General features: G+C 40.8%; 1 protein-coding gene and 1 pseudogene across 1 annotated transcript in view; one reads left to right on the forward strand and one right to left on the reverse strand.

Annotated features, from left to right (window-relative positions):
• The window catches only part of ATG7 (autophagy related 7), a 288071-nt gene that overhangs the window by 206703 nt on the left and 53837 nt on the right, over positions 1-27531 (reverse strand). The window contains exons 9-12 of the mRNA XM_088472722.1: positions 23708-23829; positions 22370-22460; positions 19828-19972; positions 3442-3600 (exon numbers count right to left, since the gene is read on the reverse strand). Coding sequence (XP_088328848.1) covers positions 3442-3600; positions 19828-19972; positions 22370-22460; positions 23708-23829 — 517 coding nt within the window. The remainder of the gene's footprint in view (positions 1-3441; positions 3601-19827; positions 19973-22369; positions 22461-23707; positions 23830-27531) is intronic.
• On the forward strand, positions 12871-12989 carry LOC148523768 (5S ribosomal RNA; annotated as a pseudogene).

A 27531-nucleotide genomic window follows, 5' to 3' on the forward strand; every position in this document is an offset into this window, starting at 1 on the left:
GAGAGCCATGGTTGTTTTTACCACACAAAACAACTCACTTTTCAAGGGGCAGCAAATACATAGTTTTAAATACTTAAATACATTTTTTGGAGACATCCATATAAAGGCTGCAACTGGGGAACAAGCCTTTTGCTTTATGGGTGAAACGCGCGTCCAGCATACAGAATAGGAGCTCCCGCCAGTACCGACGGGAACTCCCCAAATGTCCTGGAGAGTGACGCTGAATTGACACACACAGGTATTTCATCTCCTCCATTGCTATACAGTCACTCTCTCATTCGGTCTGGTAGTGGTACCCTGCAATGCTTTATAGTATCAGGGTCCACACCGGTTTACTGCCTATACGAACAGCAGAAGTGACTTTGCTTCCTTCCATATTGTAAAGCTGGCCACACATCTAAAGATTATCTGTCCAACCAGCCAACTACTATCCGCTCGCGAATCGTGCGCCCGCGAGCGTATACGCGCACTGCATTCGCACCTCCATAGGATTGCATGGTGCGATCGCATTGCGCGCCCTAGCGTAAGTTGCTGCGGGTAATGGCATGACGCGATGCACGTTTGTAGCGCGATCGGCAAAGATATAGCAGGACACATCTGTACTTCACAATGCAGACATTCTTGATTTCTTTCTTTGTGAGGTATGGTAATTTTGGGTTTGGTATAAAAGATCTACAACAAAAAGATAGAGAATGTCTAGACAGACAACTGATGTTAGACAGGCAATAGGTCGACAGGGACAAAAGTTTAACAGGGACAAAGTCAACATAGAAAAGGTTGACATGGATGAAGGTCGATGGTCGACACCTTTTTTCGTTTTCTAGCCCTAATTTTTACCCTAACCGACCCTCCTAGAGCCTAACCCTAACCCTCCGGTAAGTGCCTAACCTAACAAAAAAGAAAAGTTTGTACAATTTTTTGTATGTCGACCTTCATCCAAGTCGACCTTTTGTTTGTCGACCCTTTGTCTCTGTCGACCTATTGCCTGTCTAACATCAGGGTGGCGATTCAATTCGTTTGCCGGCTTTTTTTTTTTTTAATGCCCAACGGAGCAATTCAATTGTTGCTCAGTCAGGGCGCGATAGCTGGCGGTACCAGCATTTCTGCTCAAACCCTCAGGAGGGTGTGAGCAGAAATGTGCGAGAAACCCCCTGGTTAGGGCGCACTAACCGCTGCTAGCGCGACCTAACCAGAACTTCAGACGGGTTTAGCAGTTTTACACAGCTAAACCCGGTCTCATAGGGGGCGAAGAGGGCGATACTTAAAGAGCGCCCAGAACAATTGAATTGCAACACTGGGCGCTCATTAATTATTACGCCGTAAAAAACAATTGAATCGTCCCCCTGGTGTCTATCTTGACACTGTTGACCTTTTTACTGTAGATCTACTGACTGGAACCCGGTAAAACATTTTGGGGAGGTTTTTAAAAAGAGAAGATTTACATGGCAATTTACCTTTAGTAGATTAAGCAAAAGGTAACATGCCAAGTTAATCACTAATGAATAGAAGAATTGTTCAAAATTGTCCTTTGATATCTTCCCCCTGTTGTGTTTCATCATCACCACTAATTCCCAGAGTATCGGAGCCTAGGTCTGACCTGTGCAGGGAAGCCCTTTGATACCATGATTAGCGGTGATGTTGAAACAGGAAGCAGATGCGCTATTCCTATTATGCAAATGTGCATCTATGTTTTCATGTCCTCTGTGTTACAAGGAAGCAGCTATGACAGGTGGGAATCTTGATAAAGTGCCCACAAAAGCTTGGGGTGGATGGGGATAAATAACTGGATTTGCACACAGCAATGAGCAGAATATTAAAGTAAAACACTCAGCACACAGCTACAAGTACCAATTCAGCACGAAACCCAATCCCATCTCTAGAACTAGAAGAGGAAGAAGAGTCAGCTATAAAACAAAATAGCGAAGGACATTTATTGGTTTTGCGATTGTCATAATGACTTGTTGATATTTCATGTCACTACCTTCTGAGGTGTCCTAGTTCTAACACGCCTAATCGCTGGCATCTGCAGGGAAATGCCAGTCACCAATAACTTCTTTTTCATTGTCAGCTGGTAATGCTGCAACCTTACAATAGTCACACTCATTTTCATCACCAGCAACTACAATTGTTATTCTTCTACTTCACGTGTCAAGTGTTCCTCACATATCCTAGAATGCAAGCTCATTTGGGTAGGATCTTCTTTACATTCTATGCTATGTCCATGTGTGTCATTTGTTTGGATCACATGGCCGTAGCTAGGGTAGTGCGGCCGGTGCCATCGCACAGGGCACCACAGGTCAGGGTGCACTGTTTAAGCCTGTGAAATTTCTTTTATTGTCATTCTTGCTTGTAGCTTCCTCTTATTTCATCCCCAGCATCTCCTGGCCTCCCCTATCTCTTCCCTGGCCCTTCCCCATGAAGCCATGGCTCTTGTTTGGGTGCATTTTGTCCCTTTGAAAAATGAAGGGGGCACCAATGCTCTTTCTAGCACAGGGCACCAAAAAGTCTAGTTACGGCTCTGTTGGATCATAATACCCCCAAAGTACAGTGCTACATAAAATATCGGCGCTTCATAAAGAAAAGATAATGCTGTGATGAACTTAGGGAGTTGAGTACTGTAATGAAATTGGGAGAAAAGGAAGATATAAAGGCGAAAACATTGCATGAGTACTGCCTATGGTTTATCTATCACTGCAGGGGGTTAGTAAATATACTGTACCTCCTAAAATGTAATTAGTGTTTGTGCCTCACCTAGAATCCTTCCAAAATGATCACCAATACATTCATTCAGACTATTTCGTTACCCACGTGTCAAGGTACCCTACAGAGGTTACCTGGATATGGTGGGTAGGCCCATAACCTTGGCCAAGATTATGCTAAAAACCTCTATTGATTGCAAAATTGTATTGCATTTCTATATTATTAATAATTTGGAGTTGTGCACCTGAGATTTGTCTGTTTTTGAGACTATTTCGTTAGTAGGGTAAGCTGCACACACCCAGTCCATTTCTTTTCACATTATTCGTCTTAATTTGATTTTTAAAATTTCAAAGTAAAGTTGTCAGATAACAGCAGTTGTTACACGTATAAACATTTGTATGTAAATCAGCTATAATACAGAATATTTTACAAAAGAGATTGGATTATGAGCTGGTAGCTTTAAACAGCTTATAGTAAAGCGATTTAGTACTTTGGCTATTCATATTATATTAAACTATGTAGGCTGATCTGTTCCTGGGTCGCATTACACTGGCGATACACAACAATAGTAAGAAGAGTTTTATATTGCTGGCAGATTGTGCAGTTTATCATCTGCTCCAGGCAGTTTGTGCTGAGAGCGGTAGAACAGAGCAGGCTTTGTTGTACAAACGCAACAGCTGTGAAATAAAGCCAAGTTACTAAACCCCCCGACTGCTGCCCAGTTTTACAGGTTCTCCGTACCACTCCGGGGAATATCTTCTGAAGTTTCTCCGCTGCTGCCAAAGCCTTTGATTTTCCACCTCCGAGGCAGTCTTCAAACTCATAGAGAGGCTGCCGAACGGGGTTAGAGTACGAGATTTTGGCATTGTCCACAAAAGTTATGTGTCTGACTCCCCATCCCTGATGGGAGAAGGAAAATCACAATAAAACAACCAATAATCCATTGTTTCAAATTCTTCAAACTCAAAATAAAGCAATGGTAGCAAGATTTATACCTATGGGATTTACGGTTTACAAACATAAAAGCTCTGGTCGGAATAAATACACATTTCAATCTTTAATGTTTCCTAACAGGTAATTTAAAGTGCATAATGTAACTAAATTTACATTGAAACTGAACTCCCTGCTTTCATTCTACCGTTTTATTCCTAGCTCATTTGCATTTTTTGTCACTAAATGTAGTCTAACCACTTTCAGGAGAGGCAGCGTTCTGTTGCCTTGGTACTAGTTTGATGTGATAGACAATATTGTAGCTTCCAAATACTATTATATATATATATATACACAGTCAAGGTTCATAAATATTGGGACATTGACAGAATTTTCATATTTTGGCCTCTATTCACCACCACAATGGCTTTGAAATGAAACAAACAAGATGTGATTTAACTGCAGACTTTCAGATTTAATTTGAGGGTAATTACATCCAAATCAGGTGAACGGTGTAGAAATTACAACGGTTTCTATATGTGCCTCCCACATTTTAAGGGGCCAAAAGTAATGGGACAAACTAAACAATCCTAAATCTAACTTTCACTTTTTAATACTTTGTTGCAAATCCTTTGCAGGCAATTACAGCCTGAAGTCTGGAACGCATAGACATCACCAGATGCTGGGTTTCATCCCTGGTGATGCTCTGCCAGGCCTCTGCTGCAAATGTCTTCAGTTCCTGCTTGTTCTTGGGGCATTTTCCCTTCAGTTTTGTCTTCATCATGTGAAATGCATGCTCAATCGGATTCAGGTCAGGGGATTGACTTGGCCATTGCATAACATTCCACTTTTTAGCCTTAAAAAACTCTTTGGTTGCTTTTGCAGTATGCTTCGGGTCATTGTCCATCTGCACTGTGAAGCGCCGTCCAATGAGTTCTGAAGTATTTGACTGAATATGAGCATATAATATTGCCTGAAACACTTCAGAACTCATTCTGCTGCTTTTGTCAGCAGTCACATCATCAATAAATACAAGGGAACCAGTTCCATTGGTAGCCATACATGCCCACGCCATGACACTACCACCACCATGCTTCACTGATGAGGTGGTATGTTTTGAATCATGAGCAGTTCCTTTCCTTCTCTTCCCATCACTCTGGTACAAGTTGATCTTTGTCTCAACTGTCCATAGGATGTTGTTCCAGAACTGTAATGGCTTTTTTAGATGTTGTTTGGCAAATTCTAATCTGGTCTTCCTGTTTTTGTGGCTCACCAATGGTTTGCATCTTGTGGTGAACCCTCTATATTCACTCTTGTGAAGTCTTCTCTTGATTGTTGACTTTGACACATATACATCTACCTCCTGGGAAATAATTATTTTGTCATCCACCACAGTTGTTTTCCGTGGTCTTCCAGGTCTTTTGGTGTTGCTGAGCTCTCCGGTGCGTTCTTTCTTTTTAAGAATGTTCCAAACACTTGATTTGGCCACACCTAATGTTTTTGCTAACTCTCTGATGGGTTTGTTTTGATTTTTCAGCCTAATGATGGCTTGCTTCACTGATAGTGACAGCTCTTTGGATCTCATATTGAGAGTTGATAGCAACTGATTCCAAATGCAAATGTCACACCTAGAATCAACACCAGACATTTTACCTGCTTGATAATGAAATAACGAGGGAATAGCTCACACCTGTCCATGAAATAACTTTTGAGTTGATGGAGTCCCATTACTTTTGGTCCCTTAAAAAGTGGGAAGCACATATTGAAACTGTTGTAATTCCTACACCGTTTACCCGATTTGGATATAATTACCCTCAAATTAAATCTGAAAGTCTGCAGTTAAAGCACATCTTGTTTGTTTCATTTCAAAACCATTGTGGTGGTGAATAGAGGCCAAAATATGAAAATTCTGTCAATGTCCCAATATTTATGGACCTGACTGTATATATATCTGTGTGTCCATGTGATTTTTTAGGGTTCTTTTTACATGTATAAGTTTGTTTATTTGCGCTTTTCACAAATAAGTACATAATAAATAAATGACAGAAAATCAGACTCCAACAATTGTGCTAAAAAATGTAGACACCGCACTAAGGGCCTGATTAAGACATGTACGTTATTCTATTTACGCATATGATCGATTTTTAGTCGACCGCGCAAGCGTCACGGTCGCACTGTGCACGTGTGAAGGTACTCTTGTAATGCAGTTCGCTGTGAGGATTACTTCGCAAAGTGATTGAAAGTCAGGGACCAGTTGGGGGAAGTAACAGGGAGGGAATGGGTACGGGACGCCGGCGCTTGGTATCCCGGTGGTCAGAACCCCGACGCCGGCATCCGACCAGGTTACAATCCTGACGGCTCTAGGTAACTTGCCCTACCCATAACCCTAAACCTCCTCAGTGCCTAAATCTAACCTTCCCCTAGTGCCTAAACCTAACCTCCCCCTAACCCCGCTACTTACCTTTGGGCTCAAGCTGGTATTCTGATAAGTGTCAAGATTCCGGCGTCAGCATTCTGAATGCCAGAATTCCCGCTGTAGGGATTCTGAACAGTTTGGCTGCTCCTCACCCAGTTTTACGCCTCCTACACAGCCGTTTCTGTTAATGACTGTGTTTCAACCTACATATGAAAATGATGATCATTATCATCTGTTTGGTATGATTTGTTAATCATAGACCTGACTATAATCCTACAAAATCCCTGACTTTGTGCAAGTGTACCTAGAAGAACTGGTGCGGTTTTGAAGGCAAAGGGTGGTCAAATATTGATTTGATTTAGATTCCTCTTCTGTTCATTCACTTTGCATTTTGTTAATTGATAAAAATTTACAATGGACACTTCTATTCTTGTAAGAATTCTCACGTTGCAGCATTTTTCACACTTGCGCAAAACTTTTGCACAGTACTGTATAATATATATTTATTTATTAATAGTGGTATAGTCCGGCACGCCTTCAAACCAAAATACAGGACCCAGGTGCAGGTATGTTGCATAGGAATGAAAAAATAGCGGGACTCCGGGATTTAATATAACAAACAGACTATATTTTCAGTAAAAAAAAAAAAAGCAGATATTTCGGGGCCACAATGCCCCTTTGTCAAGGTATACCTTGACAAAGGGGCATTGTGGCCCCGAAACGTTGGCTTTTTTTTACTTTAAATATAGACTGTTTGTTATATTAAATCCCGGAGTGCCGCTGTGTTTTCATATCTAGGCTTTTAGCATAGACTGAATTTTCAGTCTCTCAGCAGACTGGTAAATTGAGCAGTATGCTGAGAGACTGAAACTTGAGTCTAGGCTAAAAGCTTACCTTCCTGGTGGATTTAAATCTCCAGTAGAAGTAGATAACCAGTTGCCAACAAGACGGACTGGCTGAGAGACTTATTGTTTGATCCTGTGTGAATAGCAAACATTTTCACCATCCTTAAATTGATTCTCCTGGTGGATATATACTACCGGTAGAAGTAAACAACCAGTCCCTAAGAAACACCCCTGAGGAAGTCATTTATGACTAAACGCATTGGGTGACAAGATATCAAGATCCAAAGTGGGCCCTACAGGCTGTCAAAGAGCTTGTCCCTATAAAGAGAGACAGCAAATATACAAAAATCTGTCCCACAATGGTCAAGATGGCTATGTATATGTGAGAATAAGTTTTAAATGTGATTTTATGTTTTTTAATAAAACTATGTACTAAAAGGAAAGTTATTAGTTGTATTTGGGTGAATTCAGATTGAAAAAGGTCTCTTAGTAGGCCTGATAGGAGAAATCTAAAATTCACCATTATCACCTCACAACACTGTTTAGTATACTATATAAAGGGGGAATTGGATCCTATACAGAGTTGTTTAATCCAGTTTATGCGCTCCCCAAAAAAACAGCGTAATCATATAAATATATATATAACCTGGTTTATAGATAAAGAGATATATATATATATATATATATATATATATACACACACACACACAGAAAGAGAAAGGCGGCACTCACAGGTCTGGTGAAATGAAAGAATGAAACTTGACAACTGTGTCTGCCTTGTTCAACGTTTCAGTCGCACATGACTTTTATCAAGAACACAATAACAAGAACAAATACACATACCTTTATAGTATTATGTCCAAGGTGGTTGGTGCGGTGTAATGCTCCATACTGCCGGGGGCCAGAGTCTGACATCATCCTCGTGCGCCTCCCGAGCATCGCAACCTGAGTGCGATGACGTCACCAAAGTGATGACGCACCATGCTGCTTCAGACGCTCAGGCATCACACAGGATGAAACAGTCTGGCGCCCCCGGTGGATAGGAGGGAGAATAACCACTGTACATCGTGGATATGTGTGAATAAACAGTGAGGCACTGACATGCAGTGCTAAACATGAAAAAATATAAACATCGTGCCACAGTATGCATAATGCAATTTGTAAGGTGTGGACCAAAACCCACACATAAAAACAATTGAAAAAACAAAGTTACAAAATACAAATCGCTCCTGTAAAAAGAAAGAACATATAAACTGCACACCCCAGTGTTCCTCAATGGTGAATGTGAATGAAGTGAAAATGTAAAATGAATATTCCAAGTGGAAACCAATTAAAGATAATAATACATATACAAAGGATAATAAAGAAATAAAAGATATAGATAAAAACTGAGTATGTAACCATACCGTTATATATAAACGGCATGTATACCATCAGAAGGATCCTAAAAAGAATATATTGGTGAATACATCTACAAAACTATGTGCATCAGACTGGGTATATAGGATAAAACAACAGAATATACAGGTGTGCCACAGAAGTATATAAGGAAAAGGATGACTGTAGAATACATCCTACTGAAAGAATGTAGCAAGAGAATCACAAAAGAAGACTTAAAGCAATGTTGTCTATGGGGAAGAATAGTCCATAGTATACAAATATGACAACTGTGAGGCTATGAGAAAGATGCACAAGGAACCCAGGAAGACTCAGCAGAGCTTAATATATTATATATATATATTTTATAATATAAATATATATATTATAATTATATATTTTTTTCATGTTTAGCACTGCATGTCAGTGCCTCACTGTTTATTCACACATATCCACGATGTACAGTGGTTATTCCCCCTCCTATCCACCGGGGGCGCCAGACTGTTTCATCCTGTGTGATGCCTGAGTGTCTGAAGCAGCGTGGTGCGTCATCACTTTGGTGAAGTCATCGCGCTCGGGTTGTGATGCTCGGGAGGTGCACGAGGACGATGTCAGACTCTGGCCCCCGGCAGTATGGAGCATTACACCGCACCAATCACCTTGGACATACTACTATAAAGGTATGTGTATTTATTCTTGTTATTGTGTTTTTGATAAAAGTCATGTGCGACTGAAACGTTGAACAAGGCAGACACAGTTGTCAAGTTTGATTCTTTCATTTCAGCAGACCTGTGAGTGCCGCCTTTCTCTTTCTGTATATGTAAGTGGGTGTTCTATTGAACTTCCAGGAAGGCACCAAGGCAAGTAATTTGTTTTGCATTTATGTGGAGTGCCAGCCATTCGACCATATAATATTCTGGATCCAACTTCAAAGGTTATATCCGGACAGCAAGGCACCCCTATGCTGTTTTTTCTCATACCTATATCAGGAAATGTCTATATAGTTCTATAGAACTACTACTGGATCCTTTGTTTTTTTTATACATACCTTTTTTTCTTATAACGAAGGACTTGTGTTTTTTCATCTACAACTCATGTGTGTTTCACTGGTATAGCTTATGACTATGTGAGGGATTCAATTTGGGAGTGCACATTTTCTTTGACTTAAGTCTAGTTCTTAAATTGTTTATCATTCTTTTGATAATAATTTACATGTGAGGTGGGCTCATTTAGCAGCTTTATTGACTACCATTTGCTGACATATAATCCAGGTATTTTTTTCAGTGGGTGAGCTCAGCACATTAGAAGTATTTTTTGTTTTATATCCAGTACATGGTGTTACTGCTCTCATCCCACGTAACAGCTACTTTCCAATATGACAACACAAAAGAAGAACAGCACCCCAGTAGATAGCAGTGGCTTTCTTAATTTACAACTTCCCATAGGAGAGATACTCAGCTTCAATGACTCTGAGGCTGAAAACCTGTATTTTAAGGATTCTCTTTTAGAGACTGCAGGTTCTGAATCTGCAGATGAATTATATCAGACTCTATTTATATGAAAGAAAAAAAGAGGTTGATTATTACCTTCACGGGGTTACATTAACTGACTACCATAAAGAGCGCAAAATTCCAAGAGGGTTTCGCATAAAAAACGTCCCCACCATTGGCCGTAATAATGTAGACTCCTGCAGACGATGAGTAGCGGTCTTAAACAAATGCTCCTTAGACCTCATATTACTTGTAATTGAGGAGTCCAGCAGAGAATTGGGTAGCATCAGAGATAAAATCACCACCTTTGAATCCTCTCATAAAGCAGACCTAACCAGCGATTCTACTCAGAACTGGCTGGAGAAACTCACTAATCAGATTTCGGACTACAAAAAAAGAGTTGATTAAATATAAAAAAAGAAAACCTGTATAAAGTAAATCTTGATTACCAAGAACAGAGAGTATATTCCTGGTCTACTGGCAGAAGTTTGTCCTCCAGGTTGCCCCGTACAAGACAAGGACCCCAAAGACGGCAATTGGACAGTGATATTTCAAGTGGAGCTAACTCTTCCTTAAGTGATCAAGATAATTCAGGTAACACCATCACACAGAGGCCCCCTTTAGGAGTTACCACCCGTGCCGCAAAAGACAGAGGTCCCACACGAGACGTGGTAAGCAGGGGGAGAGGAACAAGAAAAACGTACAGGAGGAGAGCACAATAATTAATTTATCCAGTAGAGAAATCTCTGAAGTGGAAAAGAAACTTCTCAACAGGGGCTTAAGCTTTGTACCCACCTGCAAATTTAATAAGTTTTACTAGAAACCTCAAATTAAACCAATTTTTTCTACACAAGACAACACTTTAACGTATGAACAAGGACCAATCAAACAACATTCCACCTTTGATCCTCAGTCACATAACCCATCTATAAAAACTTTCTCCAGATTATTTTACCAACAGACATCTAAAAAACAAAGTTCCAACATCCGTTATAATTTATCTAGAGACAAACAGCTGGCACTGAGATCACTCAGTAGGGATACCTCTATTGCCATCCGCCCAGCGGACAAAGGGGGTGCCCTTGTAATACAAAATATAGAAGATTACAAAAACGAATTGTACAGACAATTATTGGACCCCGAAGTTTATCTCAAATTGGATAAAGATCCATCAATACTGTACAAAGCTGAATTAGACGACATACTCTTAGAAGCTGTTTCCAGGAATTGGATTTCTGACTCCACTAGAAATAATCTACTTGTGGATAAACCTGTGGTACCTCTGATTTATTCACTTCCAAAAGTGCACAAATCTTTACAATCACCACCTGGACGACCCATAATTTCAGCGAGAGGCTCATTATATAGCCCCATTTCTACATTTTTAGATTATTACGTCCAGCCCATGATCATGCAACAACAAACATTTCTAAAGGACACCAACACCCTTCTACAAAAATTGCACAACATGCGGGACCTACCAACTAACTTAGTCCTATGTACTATTGACGTTGTATCCCTATACACCAGCATCCCACACCAACAGGGGTTGCAGAGTGTCAAACATTTTCTTGAAAATAATAGTGATTATATCGGTCCTCACATTCCATTTTTCTTGAACCTCTTAGAAAAAACATTGACCAGGAATTTTTTCATGTTTGACAACCAGTTTTTCCTTCAATTACGTGGATGTGCAATGGGGTCATATGTGGCCCCCTCCTTTGCTAACATCTACATGTTTAATGTGGAGAAGCATTTATTTTTTGATAACAAGTCTTTTTTTCAACATGTCAAATTCTTCATTAGGTATATAGACGACATACTTGTCTTATGGTCAGGATCACAGGAGGAATTTGTGTCAGGCATGACACAGATCAATTCAATGCACGACTTTATTAAATTCACTTTTGAATGCAGTTCTATCTCTGTGCAATTTCTGGATGTATTAATTGAGTGGAAAGGAGACAGATTTGAAACTAGAGTCTACCATAAAGCTACTGATTGTAACACTCTGTTGCATGCTCAGAGCCACCATCCGGTCTCCCTGAAGAAGGGATTACCATATTCGCAGTTTCTACATATCAGAAGAATCACCACAGATAAGAATGCAGCTGAATTTGAAATTTATCAGCTGATACAAAAATTTATTAACAGGAGATACACTGCAAAAGATTTGGAAGGTTCAAAAACTAAAGTGATGAAAATGACTGATGAACAGATCTGCACTTAGAAAAATAAAACAAAGGATAATAAAAAAATGATGTTTCTCTCTAACACTCATAATACTATGAGTTGCCACATCAACACCACCACTAAAGATCTATGGGCGATTATTAACACGGATACTAACATCAAATCTTTGAATGATTCATCTGTTATGATGTGCAATAGGAGGGCTCAGAATCTTAAGGACTGGTTGGTGCACAATGACGTTTCTCAATCACTTCCTTCCCAGGATACCCACTTTTTAATCAAAAAACCAGGCTGTTATAAATGTACAGGATGTACTACCTGCAGTTACATGGATCCCGGTAATTACATCACACATCCTCATTCCGGCAAACGATTCTCCATCAGACATTTTGACTTGCACGAGTAAATACGTGGTATGTATGATCAAATGTCCATGTAGTCTGGTGTATATTGGGAAAACAACCAGGCTATTCAAAGAAAGAATGGCTCAACATCGTACAACCATACGACAAGCTTTGTCGGGAAAAGAAGTGGACCAGCTGGTTGCTCGTCATTTCAAGCAGAACAGACATTCTTTAGCAACCTTATCCTATAAAATCATTGACTTTGTGCCTATGGACAAGAGAGGAGACCATGAGAAGCGTTTGTTACAATTAGAAACTCAATGGATTCATAGATTGAATACGGTTACTCCTTTTGGACTAAACGAGACTATCTTTTTCTTGTTTTTTGTGAGCTCAATATTATTTCCTAGATTTGTGCCTTCATGAGACTGTTAGTCCTATATCACAATGTGTACATATGTTTGCAATTATATTTTTCTACCAGTTAGATTATTCCAGGATACGCACAGGGACAGATATAAAACATAACATCCTCTTGTCTATCTCTGTGTAGCCCTGGGGGAGATGTTGTAATTTGTTACAACCATTCCACACTGGTCTTGCCCAATCTCAGCTGAACTTGGAAGCCAAGCAGTGTTGGGCCTGACTAGTACTTGAATGGGAGACCTTCAGGGAAGATCCGGTGTTGAAAGTACTACTTAGAAGTCTCCTACATACCTTGGTAGCACACATGAGAGTGATATGATATGTCGCAGATATTCCCTTTTGACTTCTGGCTTATCTCCTGGTTAGGCCATTTCCTTGTTTGGACATTTGTGCACATCTGGAGTCATAAGAATATTCAACTTTTTCAATTTTTTTAAATAATATTTGTATAATAATAACTTTTTTTCTAATTGATTTTTTCTATCGTGTTTTTCCAATCCTGTTGAGTCATCTGACTGTTCTCTTGGTGTTCTAAGTCATTTTTGCATTTATGCACATGTCCATGTTTTGTCATTTTTGTGATCACCTGAGCACCTTTTTGGGTTTAGCTCTGCTGAGTCTTCCTGGGTTCCTTGTGCATATTTCTCAGAGCCTCACGGTTGTCATATTTGTATACTATGGACTATTCTTCCCCATAGACAACATTGCTTTAAGTCTTCTTTTGTGATTCTCTTGCTACATTCTTTCAGTAGGATGTATTCTACAGTCATCCTTTTCCTTATATACTTCTGTGGCACACATGTATATTCTGTTGTTTTTTCCTATATACCCAGTCTGATGCACATAGTTTTGAAGATGTATTCACCAATATATTCTTTTTAGGATCCTTTTGATGATATACATGCCGTTTATATATAACGGTATGGTTACATACTCAGTTTTTATCTATATCTCTTTTATTTCTTTATTATCCTTTGTATATGTATGTATTATTGTCTTTATTTGGTTTCCACTTGGAATATTCGTTTTACATATTCACTTCATTCACATTCACCATTGAGGAACACTGGGGTGTGGAGTTTATATGTTTTTTCTTTTTACAGGAGCAATTTGTATTTTGTAACTTTGTTTTTTCAATTGTTTTTATGTGTGGGTTTTGGCCCACACCATACAAATTGCATTATGCATACTGTGGCACGATGTTTACATTTTTTCATGTTTAGCACTGCATGTCAGTGCCTCACTGTTTATTCACACATATCCACGATGTACAGTGGTTATTCTCCCTCCTATCCACCGGGGGCGCCAGACTGTTTCATCCTGTGTGATGCCTGAGCGTCTGAAGCAGCGTGGTGCGTCATCACGTTGGTGATGTCATCGCGCTCAGGTTGCGATGCTCGGGAGGCGCACGAGGATGATGTCAGACTCTGGCCCCCGGCAGTATGGAGCATTACAACGCACCAATCACCTTGGACATAGTACTATAAAGGTATGTGTATTTGTTCTTGTTATTGTGTTCTTGATAAAAGTCATGTGCGACTGAAACGTTGAACAAGGCAGACACAGTTGTCAAGTTTGATTCTTTCATTTCACCAGACCTGTGAGTGCCGCCTTTCTTTTTCTGTATGTGTAAGTGGGTGTTCTATTGAACTTCCAGGAAGGCACCAAGGCAAGAAATTTGTTTTGCATTTATGTGGAGTGCCAGCCATTCGAATATGTGTGTATATATATATATATATATATATATATATATATATATCGTTCCCACTAAGCTGTTGTAGCGGGGCAAAAAGCACCCTGCCCTCCAGGAGGAGGTCAAAAAGCGCCCTGGCCTCACAGCCTGCGGGTGCCGTCTTCACCCGCGGGACGCAGTGTCCCGCGGGTGGAAAAATGTGCGGTGACCCGGTCACCGCCGGAGAATAGACGCGGGCACATGCGCCCGGCATCTATTCTCCCTTTCTGCAGCGCTTGGGGGCTGCCCGGCGTGTCCGTAAGTGCCGGACACGCCCCCAAGTATGACGAAAAGGGGACGCGTCTTATAGACACACCCCCTTTTCGGGCGCGCGCATATGGTTGCCCTCTCTAGCTCCGGCGCCCTGCCTGCCGCCGGAGCTAGAGTGAACACACACACACATATATATATATATATTAGGGGTGAGCGGGTTCGGATTTCTGAAATCCGAACCCCCCCCCGAGCCCCCCGATCCGAGTCAGGCTCGACTTTTCCCGCCTGACTCGGATCTGAAATCGAGGCAAAACGTCATCATCCCGCCTTCCGGGTCTCGCGGGTTTTGGATCCTATATAAGGTACCCGCGTCGGCACCATTTTCTCACTCGGTTGTGGACAGTGAAGAGGGAGGGTGGGAGTTAGGGCTGGCTGGGCTGTGTAGTGTAGTGTAGTGTTGTAGTGTAGTGCAGTGTAGTGCAGTGCTGTGCTGTTATTGTCCATAGGGGCTGTGTCCACTACTTCAAAGTCCATACGGGCTGGCTGGACTGTGTTGTGCAGTCAGTTGTCCATAGGGGCTGTGTCCACTCCAAAGTCCTGTGTAGTGTCCCAGTCCTAAAGGGGTGCTGTAGTGTTGTCCAGGGGGTGCTCTGTCCGTCAAGGGTGCTCCCCCCAAGTGCTAAAATAAAAAAAAATGTTCTGTGTTTGTGAATTGTGTGCACTGTGGCTGCACGTGCATCAACGAAGGAGCAGCGCCAAGCGTGCGCCTGTGTCCCATAAGTAAAAGGCCAGCTGGCTTGTCTGTTAAAGGGTGCTGTAACCCCCAAAGGGCACTCCAAACAAAATAAAAATATATATTTTCTGTGTTTGTGAATTGTGTGCACTGTGGCTGCACGTGCATCAACAAAGGAGCAGCGCCAAGCGTGCGCCTGTGTCCCATAAGTAAAGAGCCGGCTGGCTAATTTCTTAAAGGGTGGTGTAACCCACAAAGTGCACTACTCTCCAGCAAAAATAAAAAAATATTTTCCGTGTTTGTGTGCGCCTTAGCCGCACGTATATATCAATATAACATAAATGGAGGACCAAACTTTCTCCGATAAAAATAAAATAGGGAAAGATCAAGAACCACTTCCTCCTAGTGCTGAAGCTGCTGCCACTAGTCATGACATAGACGATAACATGCCATCAACGTCGTCTGCCAAGGCCGATGCCCAATGTCATAGTAGAGGGCACATACAATCCCAAATGACAAAGTTCTGGAAAATGACCTTGAAAAAAACATTTAAATCATCTGAAGAGAAACGTAGACTTGCCAATATGCCATTTACGACACGGAGTGGCAAGGAACGGCTAAGGTCTTTCCCTATGTTCATGACTAGTGGTTCAGCTTCACATGACGATGGAAGCCCTCCTCCCGCTAAAAAAATCAAACGAGTTAAGCTGGCAAAAGCACAGCGAAGAACTGTGCGTTCTAAGAAGATATCACAAATCCCCAAGGAGAGTCCAAGTGTGGTGGCGGTTGCGATGCCTGACCTTCCCAGCACTGGACGGGAAGAGGTGGCTCTTTCCACCATTTGCACGCCCCCTGCAAGTGCTGAAAGGAGCACCCACAGTCCACTTGCTGATATGCAAATTGAAGATGTCACTGTTGAAGTACAACAGGATGAGGATACTGGTGTACCTGGCACTGAGGAGGAAGTTGGCGAGGAGGATTCTGATGGTGATGTGGTTTGTTTAAATCAGGCTCCGGGGGAGACAGTTGTTGTCCGTGGGATGAAAAAGTCCATCACGGTCATGCCTGGGCAGAAGACCAAACATTCCACCTTTGGTCTGGCAATATTTCTATCCAAATCCGGACAACAACTGTCTTGCCATATGTACCATATGTAAAGGTGAAATAAGTAGGGGTCGGACGTTAACCACCTAGGAACATCCTCCCTTATAAAGGCACCTGCAGCGCGTCCATAAAAAGTTACTGTCAAGTTCAGAAACTTTGGCTAAGACCGTAAGCAGTCCAGGGACACCTAAATCCCTTTTTCCTGTTTTATCCAAGGAATCGGTGGATGAGAAGGATGAGGACGACATCTTGCCTCCGTAGAGCCAGTTTGTGCAGGGACACATTAATTGCCAGCTTGTTTTGTGGGGGCCCAAACGAACCAATCATTTCAGCCACAGTCATGTGGCAGACCCTGGCGCTGAAATGATTTGTTTATTAAAGTGTGCATGTCCTATTTATACAACATAAGGGTGGGTGGGAGGGCCCAAGGACAATTCCATCTTGCACCTCTTTTTTTTCTTTGCAGTATGTACTGTTTTGGGGCTAGTTTTTCAAACTGCCATCCTGTCTGCCACTGCAGTGTCACTCCTAGATGGGCCACGTGTTTGTGCCGCCCACTCGTGTCGCTTAGCATAGTCATCCAGCTACCTTGGTGCAATCTTTTGGCCATAAAAACAATATTGTGAGGTGTGAGGTGTTCAGAATAGACTGGAAATGAGTGGAAATGAAGGTTATTGAGGTTAATAATTGCATAGGAGCAGAAAAACCCACAAATTCTGTGATTTAAGCTGTTTTTATGCTTTTTTTCCAAAAAATACAGATCCAAAACACAAAACCCAGAACACGGAAGGGTGGTTTTGGCAAAACCAATCCAGATCCAAAACACAAAAAGTGGCCGGTGCACACCCCTAATAAATAAATAAATAAATATATATATATATATATATATATATATATATTTATTGACATTGATCAATACATGAACCAAAACCACATTACTCATGTACAATCGTGAGTGAGTTTATGATGGCGACTGCTGAGCTGTATGTTTTCTCTCTCTCTTATTATATATATATATATATAGGATTTACAGTTTGTACGATATTTTTATGTAGATGGTGCGGTCACATACCTAGGGCACCCCAGATGCTTGAGAGCCGTGGATTAAGCCTGTCATTTATTTAAATGTTGTGGTCACACTGGCTAGGGCACCCTGCTTTTCATATGTAAAGATAAACTTTGTCAGTTCATCACCAGGTGCTTATTAACTGATATCCCTGGGTGAGGTCCTGTCTCTATAAGCCAGGACCCATACTCATCTTTAAAATTAGTGTGCTGGCTTGAGCCATATGTGGCAGAGCAAAGATCATATATCTGAGTATCACTGTAGAGACTGGCCAGATGGGACGACCGTGAAGTGGTTGGTTAGGTATTGCAATATTTTGGAGCTAACATTCCCTGTATTCAAAGGAATTACAGTTTGAAAAGTGAATGCAGAGTTTGTATGAGATATGATAGATATATCTATCTATCTATCTATCTATCTATATAGCTTGCAGCCTAGTATAAAATGACAAGCTATTCACACAAAGCAATAGTTACAGCACATCCACAAGAACTTTCATATGGTGACTTCCAGGGACGTGCAGTCAGGGTAGGCACAGCCTCCCCTGTCATACTCTTGAGATTTGATATAAAAAAAGATTAGAATAATATCAAGTAAATATTTATCATTATAAACATCTTTGTTTATTGTAATAATTTTTATAGTTAACACTCATCAGCTTTGTGGAGCACCCTGGAACTGCAGGGAAACAAGAGATGAGGCAGCAACAGCTCAGCCTCACTACTGTATAGTCAAACACTGCTTGCAGAGCTGAGGGCCGGGCCACACCACGCAGTAAGCTGCACAGAAAGAGAGCTAATAGAGGCATGCCTCTGAGTATTGGGGGGGGGGTGCCTTGAGCACTGATTGACACCTTGGATGTGTCATGTGACCAGTAAGTGTACTGTAGTATTTAGAGATCAGAACTCAGTCAGCAGCAGCAAAAGACACAGTGATGCAGGTAGGAGAATCAATGGACACTGAAGCTTAGTGTAGTGAGGGGAGAGTTACAGTGAGTAAGACAGGCTCCCAGCACTCAGACCCAACTCCATGTGTGCCTCCCCAGCATTTGATCTCACCGCACGTCACTGGTGCCTTCTAAGGCAATGTAAAAAAACTGCCAGGGAAAGGACACCACATAAAAGGCCACGTGCCCAATGCTATTCTTGTGGATCACATACTCCAGGAAGCTCACAGATTAAAAGATCTCTAATATTGTGCTATTCCCTTGTGGTCTTCTCCCTTTCATTTCATTTGAAAACCTGCTGAAGCTCAAACAGTAAATTCAATAAAAAAGAAAAATGTCTTATTTACACGGCATAGCTGTTAAAAATGGACTTTCAAATTATACCATTTTAATTCTAACACTAGATTGCCTTTATGTTTACTAATTATAGTTTCACTAATTACTTATATTTGACATTTTATTTGACAGATTTGTATTACCTGTGTTGTCATAGATGAAATGAGGTTTGTTTTAAACTATGATGCAAGTTTATGCAGTAGCTTCCCGCTGTCCTGCACACTGAGTGGGCGGAGTTAACAGTACATGGTGCATGTTCTTCAGGGTGTCACGTGGAAGGTCTCACCTTTATTTTCCATTAGCTTAAGAGTCTATACATTTAATTTCAGTAACAAGTTGTATTGTTTACTATGTTCTATGGGTTCCCACAGCCTAACCCTCTCCCCCTGCAGCCTAACCCTAACCCTCCCTCTAGTGCCTAACCCTAATACTTACTGCCAGGATGCTTGTGGTCGGGATTCTGGTGCCCGGATTCCGACTGCTGTCGGGATTCCGGCGCCGGGATTCTGAGCACCTGCATCCGACCACCGGGATGGTAACTACATCCGTGTTGTATATTGGACAAAATTCTCTGTACATGGATTAAAAATGGCTTTCATCAATAACGGCAAATTCGGAAAATATGGCAGTGGCAGCAGACAACTTTGTATCATTATTGTCAAATAAAGCGAATATTCGGGCAAAATGGAGCCTTCAATATCGCACAAGGGGGAGATGTATCAAACCTTTAAAGAGAGAAAGTGGAGAGAGATAAAGTACCAACCAATCAGCTCCTGTCATTTTACAGGCTGTGTTTGAAAAATAACAGGAACTGATTCGTTGGTACTTTATCTCTCTCCAGTTTGGGGTCTCTATCTCTCCATGGTTTGATAATCATTATATGGATCCTGCTCTAGTCAACAAAAATACCCTGATTTTACAATAGCAAATTTCCTTTCAAGTTACTTAACAAATGATCTCCATGGCTGACACTCACCATTAATGTCCTGGCCACGTTACAACCCAGAGTGCCTGCTCCAAGTAACAAGCACTTAGCAGAGATCACTTTCTCTAAATCCAGGGTGGGCACTAATCGCCAACGCATCAGTTTTAGGTTAAGATCAACTGAGGATTCTGCTAACCTACAGGAAATCAAGAAACGTTACAGCAACTAAAGGTAAAGTAACTAAATACAGTAGGTGCAGCTGACATTCACTTTATTTTTCTACAACTGTACAGTACAACTTACATAGACATCATCAAAATTGTGCCCAGTGACAACCATGCAGTCTGGGAAAAGGAGGTGTCATTTGCTGGCATTGCAGTATCTTTCTAGACTGCATGAGTCCTGGACATACATGGATTCCCACAGCTCTACTAGTTGGGTAGAGGTCTCTTGGAAGAAAAGCACGTGGGACTTGGACATAGGATCCTCTACTAGTTGGGTGAAAAGTCTTATTATGGGAAAATCACGTGGGTCCTTTACACAAGATCCCTGTGGTTTGGGAAAGGTCTTATTAGAGGAAAAGCACATAGGTCCTGGACATACGGTTACCATGGCACTAATAGTTGGAGGAGAGGTTTTATACAGTAGGGAAAAAAGTATCCTTAGGGGATCTGTGTAAATTCAGATTGGGGCCCCTGGATGGGGATCTGTGTACTGTATGTATATACAGATGGGGGCTCAGGAGGGGGGGTATCTGTGTACAGGACTGATGGGGGGTGATCTGTGTTAGGGATGGACATCAAATTTCAATGGTTTAACACCATCAATGTTTTTCTTGTGATGGTAGTGCTGTTATCATTCGATGGCGGCTTTCTGATGGCAGCTGACATCGAATGGTGTGGAAGCGATGGACATTTTATATTGAAATACATCTGAAATCAGCTGTTCAACATAGGCATTGGGTCGCTATTGCGCAAACATTATTTTGTGCCTGTGCAAACTATCGAAAAGTTTTTACCATCAAATTATTTTGATTACTATAACATCACAAGTTTAGGTGATGGAAGCCTGATGGGGGATGATCTGTGTATATACAGAAGGGAGCCTCAGACGGAGAATCTTGTATATTCAGATGGGGGCTCAGGAGGGGGATATGTGTACAGGACTGATGGGGGATGATCTGTGTATATACAAAAGGGAGAATCTATGTATCTTCAGATGGGGGCTCAGGTGGTTGATATGTGTATAAACAGATGGGGGCTCAGGAGGGGGATTCTGTGTACAGGACTGATGGGGGATGACCTGTGTGTATATACAGTAGGGAGTCTCAGAAGGGTAATCTGTGTATATTTAGATGGGGGCCCCAGTTGGGGGGAGATCTATCCATTTTCAGATGGGGGCTCAGTAGGGGGATCTGTATACATACAAATGGGGGTACATCCGCTACAGGTGCCCATTCAGTTCATGTCTTTCATGCATACTGCACGCTCATAACCCAGCGAATGATGGTTCAAAGCAGTAGTACAATCATAGAGCTAATAATAAAAGGACTGTCGTCCAGTATTCAGGGTGGCAGCCGTCTTTACATGCACCTGCGTTTTCCAGGTAATAAAATATGGTAAGAAAAATAAATAGTGCATAATGGTGTAGTATATTAGCACAAGAAGAGTGCACTGCATATAACTAATAAGTGGCTGTATAACAGTTAATGTGTTGAAGAGGCCTATCTGTGTTATTCGTGCCATTCCGAAACTCTTCCATTGTAAATTGTCAGGCCTTTCTGTAATTAGGCATAGGCAAACGCAGGGGGGGTTTCCGTCCACCTGGAAAATCCCCCTCCCCAGCCCACACCATGACGCATGTTCTTCTCAGTATCACAAATGAAATAATTAGCACCACCTGTGGATCTTTTAACATGTATCAGCCAGTAATAAATGTACATGTGCACCAACTAGCAGATCTGGAAAACATGCACAGTTAGCGATGCACTACTATAGAGCCCAATATGTACATATACTGTATGTCCAGGGCAGTGCTAGGTTCTTCTGCTGCTCCTCCAGGCTCCCGGACTTGCTCCAATAGTCTGGAATGGTGCCCACATCTAATATAAATACGTTCAGCTCAGGCATTAATACACACAATACACTTTGTATGACGCTTATTAAAGCTGGTTAAGTACTAATTCTGCCCTCTTCATTGACAGGCCACACTCGCTCTAAAATTAAGCATTTGGAAACCCCCCTCTGAAAATCCTGCGTTTGCCACTGTTACTGGTCCCTTGAAATTAAGGGTTTTCCTGAAGGTTTACCAATTAGCAATGGAGTAGTTCTAATCATCCCAGGAGTAACACAGAGATACCTTCTTTTACCTAGTATGCAGTCACTGACCATTTTATCTGCAGCGCACTAACCATGCACTATAATACTACATATAATCAGGTGCCTTTTGTCCTTCCATTTGTATGGATATAACCTTATATTTCAAGCAGAGCTCCACTATAAAAACACATTCTACTTAAAATAACTTATATTCCAATACATTGCTCCTTTCTACCAATCCCAATTTTTGTTTCCCAACAACTATCCTGACTTACCTCTTGGGGTCCATACATTCACTGAGATTGACCATTCTGGGGCCCATTCCACCTTTTTGGTTTTTCTCCCAACCTACAGCTTTCGGGCAATCTGAAAAAACACAAACAAAAAAACTTCAAACAAAATAATTATTGGTTATTAAGACAAATCTATGAAAAAACAAAAAATGTATCAAAAAGACTGTAAATATAACATGTAAAGCTACAGTAGGACTATTGAGCATTGCTTTTGTCCCATTTCCTCATATGAAATATATAATGTAAAACAGTAAAATGGAGCAAGTAAGAAAGTTGGAGCAGCAAAAAAACGGCAACAACACAGGCGGCAAAAATGACACATGCGACAAAAACAAGGAACAAGCCCTGAACACACATATAATGTGATAAATGTAATACAGGTTGAGTCTCCCATATTCAAAATGCTTGGGACCATGGGTATTTTGGATATTGGAATATTCCGTATTTTGGAATATTTGCATACCATAATGAGATATCTTGGGAATAGGGCCCAAATCTAAACACAGAATGCTTTTATGTGTTATATACACCTTATACACACAGCCTACAGGTCATTTTATACAATATTTTCAATTATTTTGTAACTCAAACAAAGTTTGTGTACATACATGAAATTCATTTGTTTCATATACACTTTATATACACAGCCTATAGGCCATTTTATACTTTACTTTTAATAATTTTGTGCCTTAACAGTTTGTGTACATTTAACCATCAAAAAGCAAAAGGTTTCACTATCTCAGTCATGCTAAATATTTTCCGTATTTTGGAATATTTGGATATGGGAGACTCCCTGTACCTAATGTAGGAAAATTATTTCCTTACGTAATACAGATTCTCAGACAAAGAAGGTTTATAAATTTAGTGTTTTGGGCTATTGATGGTTCCCAGATATGAGGTTATGCACCTCAGACTAATTGTTAAAGAGTAGTTTGAACATAAACGGAAACATTCCGCGCACAGCAAAATGAGAATTGTAAGGGTCTACACAGCACAGTATTATAGGGTTATACTCATTGTGGGGCTGATGTGAATTCTGACGCATCAATTTTCACAGACACAAATAGTGTTTTAGCATACAGTGCTTGCGCAGAAGTGAATTTACACATTTTCCACAGCATCACACAAAAACAGCCACTCTAAATCCGAATCAGCACCTGTACCTGTAAGATGGCGTCTTCTTACACCTCTAATAAAAATGCAATCTTCAAGTAATAAAATATATTCAAGACAATACTTTATCTTCTTAACTACCACAATGTATAGTTAAATTTGATTTTTAATCAAACTGAAATAAAGTCCTGGATGAAAGGAGAGTACCTTGGCTGTCCATTACTTGGGGCAGGTTTATTTCAAAGCTGATACTGTGCTTTATGCTCCTTTCGCCCTGCAGTGTTCGGTCTCGGAGGCAGATAACTTCAATGGACTGTACCTGGCGGCCCCTTTTAATGAGAAGAAGATGATTGGAGAAGAGAGGAACCCAGCGGGATGGATACTAAATTATCTCACAGCTTCACCCTAATAGATTCTGATATTCTTAATAGCTTAAGAATTTTTTTTTTAACCAAAAATAATTGATCATTTAGTTTAGTTTAATTACTTTCAGGAAAATGCTACGGCATTTAGCAGGTGCTTAATCACCTCTATTAATGTGATGATTCCAGATACATGATTAAAATTCTGAAACGAGTAAAGAAAATAAGTTACCTATTTTTGATACATGAAAAAGAACAAATACCGTATTGCAAAAAACAGACTGCTGAAAGCTAGATATATATCACTGGGCAACATTTGTTGTAGGACAGTAATGCTCAAAATTTATGCTCAGCTGATTCCACCAAGTATAATAGTATGTATTGCGTATTTGACACTTGGGGGACCACCAAAAGATTCAGTCTTGAGGGTCCGAAAGCAAAACCAGTTTAGTTTTACCTTTAAAATGATTGCCACTTTAAAATATCAGGCAGACTTGCTGGGATCTCCCCAATGACTGCAAGTGGGAGGCTATTACATTTATCCCCTTGGTGTGAATTTCTCTTTAATCAGGAGTTTCCTGTGAACGAGAATCCTTTAATTCTCTTGGTCAGCAGGTTTTTTTGATCAGATGGAAAATTTGGGGGGGAATTCCTACATAACAGAGACACCTTTCAAAAGCTACTATGTATAAAGCTAATAATTTATAAATGTGAATAGCATAAAAACAAATTGGGTCAGACACAATTAGCCGCGAGACTTACTGTTTAATGCCCGGAGCTATTCAATTACTAAACAATTGCCACAAACGGTAAGCCAGTGGCTGTAGCGTGTTAACCAATAGCTCCCAGATGAAGTGCCCAGCGCTATGGCGTTACCCCGTGCGGTAAGCCCCAGAGGCTGGAAAGAAAACTCCACATTAAGTGCACCCTCTGGGGCTTACTGCGTGGGGATGCAGCAGTAATTGATTAGCTCTATACAGAGCTTTTGCCACACTGTAAGCCCCACGGCTAATCGAATCTGCCCCATTAAGTGCTAAAGGTATTTGATATTAAATGAACTCCATTACAAATATTTATGCTTATATAATCCTATTCTTCTGATGCTGTTCAATAACGAAATACCAAATCCTTACACCAACAAAATAAATATAAACAACTAGAACAGCGCTAAAAAACTGGCTTAATCAGCGAATATAAAGTATAAGGGCCCCTACATACTAGATGATTCTATGAACGATTTGGCCTATTCCGATGCATCGGAGCGACAAATCGTTAAAATCATCCAGTGTATATGCACTATATAGTGTAGTGCGTGCTCCCGTGGGGTCGTCAGCCGCATCGCCTGATCTTTTGTACATGCAGGAAGATCAGATGATGTGGCTGGGGATACCATGCAACGCTATTCGGCGGGGGTCCGGCATTTCGGGCGGATCGCCCAGTGTGTACAGACCGCCCGATATGTTGGGGCGGATCGCCCAGTGTGTACAGACCGCCCGATATGTTGGCCCGTCGGCAGGGGGATCGTGGGTCACATCGCTGGGTACACAGGTCGTTAAGTGTGTACCCAGCGTAATGCACAGTTGAACACATTACCGGCTATATTAATCAAATGCTTTATAAATAGTCCAAAGTAGTTTAAAAATTCATACATATAATAAAATTATTTCATACAATTAATGTTAGCATCAATAATTCTTTCAAAGAACTTTAATAGAAAATAGAGTTAATACTATATCGTTATTATATCAAACAGAACTTGTTACTAGGAAAGTTTGTTTTTCATTTGAAGAGATTGCAAAATAAGGTGCTTGTATTTTCACAGCAGGAGCCATCACGGACACATCTTTATTCAATTAGGAACCATGCTGTTAAAAAGAATGAATCTAATCTTCTACTACACACGCCATCCCTTAGTACATACATAAAGCAATGTGTAACAAGTTCCAGCAATGTGAGTAGAGAACGGTAGCACTGGGAAAATCTTATATGCTGATTTGTGAATAATTTACCAGCAAGCTCAAAACAGAGAAAACTGTAGTTCTAAGGAAAGTAACACACAGATATAGTCACCCTTTGGGTAGCTGCCTCACATGGGAATTTTCACTATTTCTATACATTTTGCAAAAAATCCATAACTCTGTATTAGAATAAGAAATGAAAAAGTCCTTGATGCAGAGACTCAGCCAGCTGACACATTTCATTTCATTCAAACTTTCTCAAATCCAATTTATACCTTCACCACTACTTTCATTTTCATAAAAAAGTCACATTCCAAAAAAGAAACACTATTGCATGGACAAAGATAAACCTAGAAAAAAAACTATTACAGTTAAAGGATATATACTATAGTGTAGCAGGCTTAGTTGCACAAACCTACTATGCAGCTTATTTTAGTTATTTTTGACGTTGATTTCATCAATAGGTTATTTTTGGGCTAGTCTTTTTTCCATTGTTTTGGTTGAAGCAGACTGCCCTACTTCTAAATTTGTCAAAACAATTCACTGTTATAAGTCAGTCCACAAAATATATTTTCAGGATACAAAAAAAAAAGTAACAAGCCCCCCCCCCCCCCCCCCCAAAAAAAAAATATATTTTTTTTTACACTTTGAGGTTTGACAGCAATATAGTCAAAATCTGAAATTTCCACATTACTGTAAACAAAAATGATTAAAAACATAAGATTCTTTTAGAAATCCCAAGTTGCAATTGTTTCTGGACCTTGCCTCTGGACCATTGTTGTAACTTTATGTGCTGTCCCATTCTAACTTACCTTAGAATGAGCTGTGATTTTCAGATTGTTAGCAGCAAAGTCCAAACCTCCTCATGAAGGTCCCTAGTGATCACTTCAACTGTGGTAGACTCCATGCCTCTAGGCCAAGTAAAGCCACACTGAAGGCCTGATTCAAAGATGGGCGCAAATGCCACAGCAGCTGCGATCTCTCACGGATCGCAATTGCAAAAATATGCTAATGACTCTCGCTGTCCAGTGCTTAGAGACGCCCACTAACTGCATCTCACATCTGCCGCTCACGCACATAACCAGAGGTGTCGAACGCAGATCAGGCGGTCATTAGCCTTCTGAGTAAGTCTAAGCTGTCGCAGACATAGCAGGTCTCCAGACATGCAGAGGGCTCTAATGCTGCCAGCAAAAATGCAGTAGCTAATTTATGGAGGTCCCAAAAACAGTTCTGACACGCGTACGTCTTTTTACCCCCCCCCTTACCTCCCCCAAACGCTGACTACCTGTCACTCACTTTGCAAATTAATCCTTTGTTTGAGCGTATTTGCAATACAATCGCTGCCCGGGCCCGTGCGCAGTGCGTATTACAAGGATGTGCAATGGCTGACAATCGCTCAATCTGAGGAAATATCGGTATTACGTCCATAATTAAATCAGGCCCTGTGCGAATCTCTCCGGCAATGCAATCCAGGGGGACCCACGCCCCAAAAATGAACCAAAGTTCATTATACTGTAGTGCAACTTTGGTTCATTTTTGGGGCGTGGGTCCCCCTGGATTGCATTGGTTGATATGTCTCAGGGCACCGCATTATAACACATTTTCCTTTATAACCCTTCACTGTGTGTTTAATATATATGTACTTCACTTTTTTATTTTCATTCTTTATATGCAGCTGCTCCTACCTCTTTACACTGCAGTTTTCTTACTA

This window comes from Taudactylus pleione, unplaced genomic scaffold (assembly GCF_031769625.1).
Source record: "Taudactylus pleione unplaced genomic scaffold, aTauple2 ptg000128l, whole genome shotgun sequence".
NCBI lineage: Eukaryota > Metazoa > Chordata > Amphibia > Anura > Myobatrachidae > Taudactylus > Taudactylus pleione.